The sequence below is a fragment of the Coregonus clupeaformis genome, chromosome 33, assembly GCF_020615455.1.
Source record: "Coregonus clupeaformis isolate EN_2021a chromosome 33, ASM2061545v1, whole genome shotgun sequence".
Taxonomy (NCBI): domain Eukaryota; kingdom Metazoa; phylum Chordata; class Actinopteri; order Salmoniformes; family Salmonidae; genus Coregonus; species Coregonus clupeaformis.
The window spans coordinates 7,482,674-7,494,492 of record NC_059224.1 but is presented as its reverse complement, the minus strand read 5'-3'; the positions used below and the strand labels follow the sequence as shown (position 1 = coordinate 7,494,492).

Here is an 11,819-nt window from a genome sequence, read left to right as displayed (position 1 = left end):
TTTCGCGCCACCTAGTACCCGGGTGGACTCAGATCTGAACCATGATTGGTCGATGTGACAAACTTTGCTTTGCATATTTGGCGCGGAATCTGTATCTGTCCAATCAGATACTAGGTTTCTGCATTTGGACCCGCCCCCTCAGCAACTCGCGGGAAATTTTTAGAGAAGGGGGGCTGGGCTGCAAGAGGTAGCCTGAATGCGGTCTGACCGCTGCAGTGCCTGTTTGTGCTAACATGCTGGTCTTTTCTGTCTCTCAAAACAAATCACATTTTATTTTTTTGTCACACATATTTTGCTGATTTTATCGCAGGTGCAGCGAAATGCTTATGTTTCTAGCTCCATCAGCAGTGATATCTAACAAAACAATACACACAAGTATAGACAGTATGGACAGTCCATGAATAGGAAAGGTGTACAGCAGTAATAACAGTATATAAGATGAGCATTGACTAGAATAGAATATATACATATGAAGTTGGTAAAACAGTATGTAAACATTTTTAAAGTGACCCGTGTTTAATGACTATGTACATAGGGCAACAGTCTCTAAGGTGCTGGGTAGAGTACCGGGTGGTAGGCGGCCAGTAACATTTACATTTTAGTCATTTAGCAGACGCTCTTATCCAGAGCGACTTACAGTTAGTGAATACATTTTTTTTTTTTTTTTATACTGGCCCCCCATGGGAAACGAACCCACAACCCTGGCGTTGCAAACGCCATGCTCTATCAACTGAGCTACATCCCTGCCGGCCATTCCCTCCCCTACCCTGGACGACGCTGGGCCAATTGTGCGCCGCCCATGAGTCTCCCGGTCGCGGCCGGCTGCGACAGAGCCTGGATTCGAACCAGGATCTCTAGTAGCACAGTTAGCACTGCGATGCAGTGCCTTAGACCACTGCGCCACTCAGGAGCTGACAGTGATTATGTTCAGGGTAGGCTACTGGGCGGAGACTGACTGTCTAGTGGTGACTATTTAACAGTCTGATGGCCTGGAGATGGCCTGTTTTTCAGTCTCTCGGTCCCAGCTTTGATGCACCTGTACTGTCTCCGCCTTCTAGATGGTAGCGGGGTGAACAGCCCGTGGCTCGGGTGGCTGAGGTCTTTGATGATTTTCTTGGCCTTCCTGTGACACCGGGTGCTGTAGATGTCCTGGAGGGAAGGCAGTGTGCCCCCGGTGATGCGTTGGGCTGACCGCACCACCCTCTGGAGAGCCCTGCGGTTGCTGACGGTGATACAGCCCGACATGATGCTCTCAATGGTGCATCTGTAGAAGTTCGAGAGGGTCTTAGGGACCAAGCCGAATATCTTCAGCCTCCTGAGGTTGAAGAGGCGCTGTTGCGCCTTCTTCACCACCACAGTCTCTGTGGATGGACCATTTCAGATATTCAGTGATGTGTACGCCGAGGAACTTGAAGCTTTTCACCCTCTCCACTGCGGTCCCGTCGATGTGGATGTGGGCGTGCTCCCTCTGCTGTCTCCTGAAGTCCACGATCAGCTCCTTCGTTTTGTTGACATTCAGGGAGAGGTTATTTTCCTGGCACCACTCCGCCAGGGCCCTCACCTCCTCCCTGTAGGCTGTCTCGTTATTGTTTTTTTTTTGTTTTTGGGGGGTAGATCAGCTTAATATTGCAGATAGTTTGTAACTTCCATCAATGTAATTGTCTGCATCACTTCCAATCCCCCATGTTTTTTATATATATACTCCCCTTTATTACTTTTCAACCACGCCATCCTTTCCCTACTTGGGGTAAAAATTAGTGAACAACAATGCCCAGGCCTCTACTTCCAGCCTATACTTACTATCTACACCTTATGGACAAAGTCAATTTTACAATAATTCTATTTTTATTTTTTATTTTTTTTTTGCTCCTGAACTTCTTCTACTCTCAACCTCTCCGATCATTTTCATGATGTCCATCCGGTTTGCTTCTATATGCCATATCTTTCTAACTGTGCTCTTTCCCAAAAGCTCCCAACATACAACCTATATACTTATTATGGACACAGTATGCTTACATTATTAGTTATCTTGTTATTATTTGTTGTTAGTTGTTATTAGTCCCATCCTTCAACTCCATTCAACACCACCCATCTATCTCTTAACTGTTGTGTCATCAGCAAACTTGATGATTGAGTTGGAGACGTGCGTGACCACGCAGTCATGGGTGAACAGGGAGTACAGGAGGGGGCTGAGCACGCGCCCTTGTGGGGCCCCCGTGTTGAGGATCAGCGAAGTGGAGGTGTTGTTTCCTACCTTCACCACCTGGGGGCGGCCCGTCGGGAAGTCCAGGACCCAGTTGCACAGGGAGGGGTTCAGACCCAGGGCCCTGAGCTTAGTGATGAGATTGGAGGGCACTATGGTGTTGAAGGCTGAGCTGTAGTCGATGAAGAGCATTCTCACATAGGTATTTCTCTTGTCCAGGTGGGATAGGGCAGTGTGCAGTGTGATGGCGGTTGCGTCATCCATGGATCTGTTGGGGCGGTATGCAGATTGTAGTGGGTCTAGGGTGTCGGGTAAGGTGGAGGTGATATGATCCTTAACTAGCCTCTCAAAGCACTTCATGACGACAGAAGTTAGGGCTACGGTGCGCTAGTCATTTACACTGAACAAAATATAAATGCAACATGTAAAGTGTTGGTCCTATGTTTCATGAGCTGAAAAAAAAATACACCAGAAATGTTCCATATGCATAAAAAGCTTATTTGTTTAAACTGTATGCCCAAATTTGTTTATATCCCTGTTAGTGAGCATTTCTCCTTTGCCAAGATAATCCATCCACCTGACAGGTGTGGCATATCAAGAAGCTGATTAAACAGCATGATCATTACACAGGTGCACCTTGTGCTGGGGACAATAAAAGGCCACTCTAAAATGGGCAGTTTTGTCACACAACACAATGCCACAGATGTCTCAAGTTTTGAGAGAGCGTGCAATTGGCATGCTGACTTGCAGGAATGTCCACCAGAGCTGTTGCTAGAGAATGTAATGTTAATTTCTCTACCAAAAGCCACCTCCAACGTTGTTTAAGAGAATTTGGCAGTACGTCCAACAGGCCTCACAACTGCAGACAGCATGTATGGCGTCATGTGGGCGAGCGGTTTGCTGATGTCAACGTTGTTAACAGAGTGCCCCATGGTGGCGGTGGGGTTATGGTATGGGCAGGCATAAGCTACGGACAACATTCACAATTGCATTTTAACAATGGCAATTTGAATGCACAGAGATACCGTGAGGAGATCCTGAGGCCCATTGTCCTGCCATTCATCCTCCTAACACCTCATTTCAGCATTAATGCATATCCCCATGTCACAAGGATCTGTACACAATTCCTGGAAGCTGAAAATTGTCCCAGTTCTTCCATGGCCTACAAACCAGACCATTTCAGTTAATTTCCCTCGAATGACGTTGCACTTTTTTTCTCTTTTGACTTTCCACTAGTTTTCACTAGATCATAAGAGAAACCAAATAGTGCGACGTCGTTCAGGGGTGAAAACGCTTCTATCGTGCCAACTCCTTGCCACTCATTTCATGTATCATCATTCTCATGTTAGTGTAACACATGAGGATGTGTGAAACTTACTCCCCAGCCATTAGCGTCCTGCTTTTTGCGTAACCTAAGCATGCAATGTGACGTCCTTTACATTGGCAAGCGCACAAACATATTTGGAATTGGAGCAATGGGAAGTATGGGTGCTTCAGCACCTCCTGATAAATAACATTTAAAAAGTAATTCATATTTTTACAAATATATTTTTTTTTATTACTCCTCTATGAGAGGAGAAAAATAATTTTCCTCAGCATCCCCACTCCAAAACATCTTCACGTTGCCATAGCTCGCTAAGCAAGAGAGGCTTGCGAGATACAATATTGAACATGCGCCAGCTGCCTATTGCGCATGGTCAATATCTTCCAAGCCCCTCTTGCATAGCCTGGTCCCATATCTGTCTAAGGACGCTCTTCCACAGATAGTACAGCAGATGGCGCTATTTAACTACAACGAGCTGTGGCCATTGCATTCTTTGCAAAGTATGTCATATTGTCGTGCATTGTAGTGTATTTATTGTAATGCATAGGCACTGGTCAGTTTTTAAACGTTTAATGAGGCTCTGTGTATTCACATGTACAATTGCAAAAATGACTAGAATGTTATTAGAAATCATTGATCAACATCTCATGCAATTTGATGCTATGATTCAATAATAAATAATGTTTTCGGTTTCTCGTGTGCATGAAAAAAGGGTTGTATTGATAAACTATTGTGATTGTAATATGTACCAAAAAATATTCTAGGCTATATATTTTTATTGTGATGCGTAACCCCATGTGCGTAGTTTTAAGGATTAGATGATTTTATCATAGCGCCACTGCCTGGGAAAATGTAGGTCAGTCCTTGAGTTTTGGGCGTTCTCTGTTTAGCCCAATGGTTTAGCCTACCTTTTTAGCCACGCCCAGTCTCCCAAATTACTTATTTGCAGTAGGGTAGCAATGCTGTCACTTGTAGATGGCTAGAGTTCACCTGGCGTGCTGCTACCACTGGCTGGCTGCTTGAGAATAGACTTCAGCATCAGCATCACGAAATCGATGTAGAAATGAAAAAGAACGATACGGTCGGAGATTTAGGTTAGTCTCGCGCTTTAGTGGTATTTGATAACTGCGACTGCTCCCAGCAACAGGTGTGTTCTGTCTAGACACACAGGAGCAGACAGACAGACAGGCAGGTGAGATTTCTATCTTTTCAAACAATCATTTGAACATGAAAGGAGGATAATAACGTGTCTAACATGTTTTTTGAAGATATTGTTTCCCTTTTACATTTTTCTAATCTAGAACTCTGTCTCATTGCTTCTTGTGCAGAACCCATTTTTTTGTGTGTCATTTTCCTCTAAACCCAGGGCTAGATTCTAGAGGTTTAGTTTAATGCTGAAAATGGGGCACTTATATGGATAGGTCGACAGACATTCCATGCAGCAAGTACAGAATGCCGTTGCCTCATATCTCTGTTTTTCTAGTTGTATTTCTAGAATGCTGTTGCCTCATCCCTAGTCTTTCTAGTTTTACTCCCTTGTACAAGTAGCCTGATCCCAGATGTGGGACCCAGGCTATTGTAGAACGCATGATGACAAGGAATGGAATAATAGAAGGGAAATGGTCACCACTAGTATCCTACACAATTATGCTCAAGGTGAGAAAGATAAGGCACTGCCAAGAGTTTCAGAAGTGGCCCTTTCCATTGTGCACAGTATCAGTCACATTCATTGGCTTGGATTGTGTTCTCTGGGTGTATATGTTTTGTCTTTGGTCTCCATAGGTGCTTATTAGTATCGCTGATGACGTCAAAGATAGGGTGGCTGTTGTCACTCCTTAGTGTGTAGGTGGGGTGTTAAGGGAGACATTGACACTAGGCAGGCTACTGGGACAGGTAGCAGGCTAGAGGTAACAATGTACAGGTACGACTGCATGCCTGCTAGTGTAATCTGACACTAGCTGACAGACAGGTGAACCAGTTCACAGAGGGCCAGCTATGTGAGAAATGTGTGTCTGTCAGCCTGCCTCACACGACATCGATGTAGAAATGAAAAATAACGATATGGACGGAGATTTAGTTTAGTCTAGTGCTCTAGTGGTATTTGATAACTGCGACTGCTCCCAGCAACATGTGTGTTCTGTCTAGAACAGCATCTGTTTTGACCTAGTTGGTATAATACAGAACACAATGCCTAATCTGTACTTTGATTCATAAATGAGTTTATTAACTGCATTTTTTTCTCTCTCTTTGTTTTCACAGCAAACCCAAGTCTTCCCAAATCAACACTACTCCTCCTCTATACCCATTCACACTCCTCTCTCTCCCCCTCCATCCCTCTTTCTCTCCCTCGCGCCCCACCTTCATCATGTCCAGCGGAGCCCTGGGGCGTCTCAGTACCCTAACCCTGAGTGTGAAACAGATCAGCCGGCTGCCTCACCTCTCCGACATCCTCCCCTCTTCTCTCCCCTCCCTCCCCTCCCCCAGCCCCACCGTCCCCGTCTCCTGCGTCCCCACTCTGTTCCGGGAGCCCTACATCCTCTCCGGCTACCGCCCGGTGGGGCAGGACTGGCGATGTTACCTCCTCAGCCTCTTCCAGAGACACAACGAATCCCTCAACGTCTGGACACACCTTCTGGCTGGCCCCTTGGTGCTGCTGCGTGTCTGGGCCTATGGATTGTCCCTAGACCCAGCCTCCCTGCCTCTCTGCCTGTACATACTGTCTGCCCTCACCTACCTGTGTTGTAGCGTGACAGCCCACCTGCTTCAGTCCCACTCCGAGCTGACCCACTATTCTCTGTTCTTCCTGGACTATGTGGGCGTGGCGGTGTATCAGTATGGCTGTTCCCTGGCTCACTATTTCTACTGCTCTGAGCCTGCCTGGAGGGAGAGCGCTGTAGGTACTTTGTGTTTTGTTTTTATTATTGCTATGGGAACACACTTCGTTAAGGTTCTCTCTCCACACTCTAGTGCATATTATTCACCCTATCTGCATCCCAAATGGCACCCTATTCCCTATATAATACGCTACTTTTCACCTGGGCCCAAAAGGGGGAAAAGGAAGCCATTTCGGATGCCTTCGGTACTTTGTGTTTTTGTTTTTGCATACCTGATTCTGATAATGTGTTATAATTGCCTACGGAGGATTACAGTCTCTCAACTCTTACTGAGTGGTCCACAAGGTGGCTTTTAAATCTGGAATGTGTATTGCCGATTGTTGTAATATTGTGCTCCGGGGTGAAGTTTCCCCTATGTGCAGTTTTAGGACCAGCTTCCCCTCCCCCAATACTAACTTGAACCATTAGTGGGGAAAATGCAAAAGTGACCCAGGATCAGCGTCTAAGGGCAACTTCACCCTACTCCTAATATTTGTGGAGTGACAAACTTTTCTACCTCTAGGGTTCTGGTTCCTCCCTGGTGCTGCCCTACTTGGCTGGCTGTCCTGCGCCAGCTGCTGCTTTGCCAAGTCACGTTACCGCCGGCCCTATCCGCTCCGGAGGAAGATCTGCCAGCTGATCCCCACAAGCATGGCCTACTTCCTGGACATCAGCCCTGTAGCCCACCGCCTGGCCACCGTACCCTGGGGACAGGACCCCGCTCTACCGCTCCACGCCCTGCAGGTGGGTGGGTGGATGACAGGATGGATGGATGGATGTAGGAATTATCATGGATGTGGCAACTCTATAGAGGATTAAAAAAAACACAATTAACAGTCAACTGACTTATTTCTGTTGTGGTCCTCCATTTTGTAGATGGCCTTCTTCCTGCTTGCAGCCCTCTTCTTCTCCTGCCCTGTTCCTGAGAGGTTCTTCCCGGGGCATTGTGACATCATGGGTCAGGGACACCAGATCTTCCACCTCTTCCTGTCTCTGTGTACTCTATCTCAGCTGGAGGCCCTTTTCCTGGACTATGGCAGTCGGAGGGATACAGTGCTGCAGGTGTATGGGGAGAGGCAGCTGTGGTTCGCCGGTGTATCCTTCCTCGCCCTGGCACTATGTAGTGCCCTGACTGCGGTTGTCATGAGGAGGCATGTACAGAGACGACTGGAGAAAAGTGAAACTGTGAAACAGTGAGGAGGGGAGAGGAAGAATGAGACATTTTCAGTGTTTTGAGAATGATCGTGTCCTGTAAATGTATAGATACAGTATTTATCTAAGACGATAAGCATCTTTATAGCAGATGAAGGTTTCGTGCCTTAAAAGATTATTTGATTCCTGTACAATATAACCATTTCCTTCTTTGTTTACGCATCTCTGGACAGAGGGTAAATGTTTATTTGACTACTTACTGAAGCCTTGATTCAGTAACCTGGTCCCAGATCTGTTTGTGCTGTATGGCCAACTACTGTGGTCATTGTCATGCCAAATGTAGAAACAGATCTGGGACCAGGCTATTGATTCAGTTGATATCTGAGGAACCCATGAAAGGGTTTTATTGTTAAGCTTTAATGGAATTTCACCCCAAAAGTCTGATGACTGTGATAAAGAGTTACTTACGTTTTTAAAGCTGGATTTTGGCTTTCCCTTTCAGCTGTCGGTGTGAGACTGGGCAGGCCACGGGATTGAGCAAAAGAAGTAGTCCGTTTTTATTGAGCAGTGAACAGAACAGGCTGTGATTTGGCCATGGTGACAGGCAGACTATAGGCCATGCAGGGCAGGATCTGGCAACTAGTGTGAGTTGCAGATCTGATTACAGTGGGTTGGGGAGATCTGGGTGTCCCGAGGAGTGATGGTTTTATACAGGGTGAACCTGGGTCATATTGGATATACTCATTGACATTTTTACAGATAAAGCAAAAGCATTGATGCGAGACAAACCTACACAAAGCAACGTGTTGTGTGATTTGGTTCTAGACATATTTGTATTACATACATCATATGAAAAAGCCTAGATATCAGCGTCCATAAATATGATGATGACACTACCAATTCTGTATCGTATTGTCTTGAGAACGGGGAATTTTCATAAAATCAACATGAATGTAGAATTCAATAGCAAGGTTGTTGTTTGTATGGCCGGTATTGAATACCAGTGTTCTGATTTAGTTTACGTTACAGTCCATGAAAACCATGACGGTACAGAGAAAGCTGACCCAACACTTCCTCTAATACTGCGATTGGTACACAGCACACTTCATCAGGTTTCTCCACACTCTAGTGCACACTGTTGACCCTGGTTGCATCTGAAATGCCACCCAATTCCCCACAGGGCTCTGCATGGTCCAGAGTAGTGCACTACAGTTCATTCGGAAAGTATTCAGACCCATTCACTTTTTCCACATTTTGTTACGTTACAGCAGCCTTATTCTAAAATGGATTAAATTGTTATTTCTCATCAATCTACACACAATGCCCCATAATGACAAAGGAAAAACAGGTTTTTATAAATGTTATCAAATGTATTAAAAATAAACTGAAATATTACATTGATATAAGTATTCAGACCCTTTACTCAGTACTTTGTTGAAGCACCTTTGGCAGCAATTACAGCCTAGAGTCTTCTTGGGTATGATGCTGCAAGCTTGGCAAACCTGTATTTCAGGAGTTTCTCCCATTCTTCTCTGCAGATCCTTCAAGCTCTGTCAGGTTGGATGGGGAGCGTCGCTGCACAGCTATTTTCAGATCTCTCCAGAGATGTTTGATCGGGTTCAAGTCCGGGCTCTGGCTGGGCCACTCAAGGACATTCAGAGACTTGTCCCGAAGCTACTCCTGCATTGTCTTGGCTGTGTGCTTAGGGTTGTTGTCCTGTTGGAAGGTGAACCTTTGCCCAGTCTGAGGTCCTGAGTGCTCTGGAGCAGGTTTTCATCAACGATGTCTCTGTACTTTGCTCTGTTCATCTTTCCCTCGATCCTGACTAGTCTCCCAGTCCCTGTCGCTGAAAAACATCCCCACAGCATGATGCTGCCACCAACATGCTTCACCATAGGGATGGCATTGGCCAGGTGATGAGCGGTGCCTGGTTTCCTCCAGACGTAACGCTTGGCATTCAGACCAAAGAGTTAAATCGATGTTTCATCAGACCAGAGAATCTTGTTTCTTATGGTCTGAGAGTCCTTTAGGTGCCTTTTGGCAAACTCCAAGCGGGCTGTCATGTGCCTTTTACTGAGGAGTGGCTTCTGTCTGGCCACTCTACCATAAAGGCCTGATTGGTGGAGTGCTGTAGAGATGGTTGTCTTCTGGAAGGTTCTCCCATCTCCACAGAGGAACTCTGGAGCTCTGTCAGAGTGACCATCGGGTTCTTGGTTACCTCCCTGTCCAAGGCCCTTCTCCCCCGTTTGGCTGGGCGGCCAGCTCTAGGAAGAGTCTTGGTTGTTCCAAACTTCTTCCATTTAAGAATGATGGAGGCCACTGTGTTCTTGGGGACCTTCAATGCTGTAGACATTTTTTGGTACCCTTCCCCAGATCTGTGCCTCGACACAATCCTGTCTCAGATCTCTACGGACAATTCCTTAGACCTCATGGCTTGTTTTTTGCTCTGACATACACTGTCAACTGTAGGACCTTATATAGACAGGGTGTCTGCCTTTCCAAATCATGTCCAATCAATTTAATTTACCACAGGTGGACTCCAATCAAGTTGTAGAAACATCAATTCTGAGTCTCATAGCAAAGTGTCTGAATACTTATATAAATAAGGTATCTGTTTTTTATTTGTAATACATTTGCAAAAAAAAAAAAAAAACTCTTTTCGCTTTGTCATTATGGGGTATTGTGTGTAGATCGATGAGAAAAATAATTTTTTAATCAATTTTAGAATAAGAATGTAACAAAGTGGAAAAAGTCAAGGGGTCTGAATACTTTCCCGAATTGGGTGCCATTTGGCCCGTCTCCTCTGATTCTGTTTCTCTGCCCTGGTTGGCCCACCTGTTCTAGTGCTCTAGTACAGAACAACAGTATTTCTGTGGACTGAAGACTTTCCTTGTGAAAATGGTCTTACTATGGGGATTTAGCCAACCAGCTCTTAGGAGGGAGAATTTAAAACTGAGAACTTGGCCTATTGAAAACAATATATTTTTGTTGCACCCAATACTGCTCATTCTCTGATCAAACCAGATATAGGGGCCAAACCTGACATGGTTGACAATGGCAATACTGCATTTTCAACCAAATGTGATAGACCAGAGGTTTTCAATTCATCCACAGCAGTGGCACATTATTTTCAGGCCTACGTTATTACACATAGGGCGGTGCACAATTGGTCCAGCGTCATCCGGGTTTGGCCGGGGTAGGCCTTCATTGTAAATAAGAATTTGTTCTTAACATGACTTGCCTAGTTAAATAAAGGTTAAATAAAACATTTTAAAATAAACACCTGATTCAAGTACTACATTTACATTTAAGTCATTTAGCAGACGCTCTTATCCAGAGCGACTTACAGTTTAGTGAGTGCATACATTTTTCATTATTGGCCCACCGTGGGAAACGAACCCACAACCCTGGCATTGCAAGTGCCATGCTCTACCAACTGAGCTACAGGGGACTCCAGTGTGATAGTGTTGTCCTAGCTGGAATATAAATATGATGGCTGAGAAGGCCCTGTACTAGGACCGGAATTAAACCCCCAAAACGCGTCGATCGCCCCGTAGCACCCACTTCTGTCATCATGAAGTGCTTTGAGAGGCTAGTTAAGGATCATATCACCACCATCTTACCCCGACACCCTAGACCCACTACAATCTGCATACCGCCCCAACAGATCTACGGATGATGAAATCACCATCGCACCGCACACTGCCCTATCCCAGCTGGACAATAGAAATACCTATGTAAGAATGCTGTTCATCGACAACAGCTCAGCCTTCAACACCATAGTGCCCCTCCAAGCTCATCACTAAGCTCGGGGCCCTGGGTCTGAACCCCGCCCTGTGCAACTGGGTCCTGGACTTCCTGACGGGCCGCCCCCAGGTGGTGAAGGTAGAAAACAACGCCTCCGCCACGCTAATCCTCAACACTGGGGGGGCCCCACAAGGGTACGTGCTCAGCCCCCTCCTGTACTCCCTGTTCACCCATGACTGCGTGGTCACGCACGTCTCCAACTCAATCATCAAGTTTGCTGACGACACAACAGTGGTAGGCCTGATTACCAACAATGACGAGACCGCCTACAGGGAGGAGGTGAGGGCCCTGGTGGAGTGGTAGGGCCCCCTCAAAAATCCGATTTTTTTGTTGTTGATTATTCGTATAGAAAATATATATTCTTTCACAAAAGTAGTCCACTGGGCCTTTACTAGTATTAGCGGACCGATATAGCATCTCCACTTTGGCAAAAAAGTAGTTTTATAATTATTTTACAGTA

The 11,819-nt window shown here is 45.7% G+C and overlaps 1 protein-coding gene across 1 annotated transcript; it reads left to right on the top strand.

The window, feature by feature from the left end:
• The first annotated feature begins 4,512 nt into the window (after positions 1 to 4,512).
• paqr8 (progestin and adipoQ receptor family member VIII) lies at positions 4,513 to 8,823 on the top strand. The gene is made up of 4 exons (XM_041861084.2): positions 4,513 to 4,719; positions 5,787 to 6,424; positions 6,924 to 7,144; positions 7,277 to 8,823. Exons 2-4 carry the CDS (start codon positions 5,893 to 5,895, stop codon positions 7,595 to 7,597), a joined length of 1,074 nt encoding a protein of 357 aa, XP_041717018.1. The 5' UTR covers positions 4,513 to 4,719; positions 5,787 to 5,892; the 3' UTR covers positions 7,598 to 8,823.
• Positions 8,824 to 11,819: the final 2,996 nt, after the last annotated feature.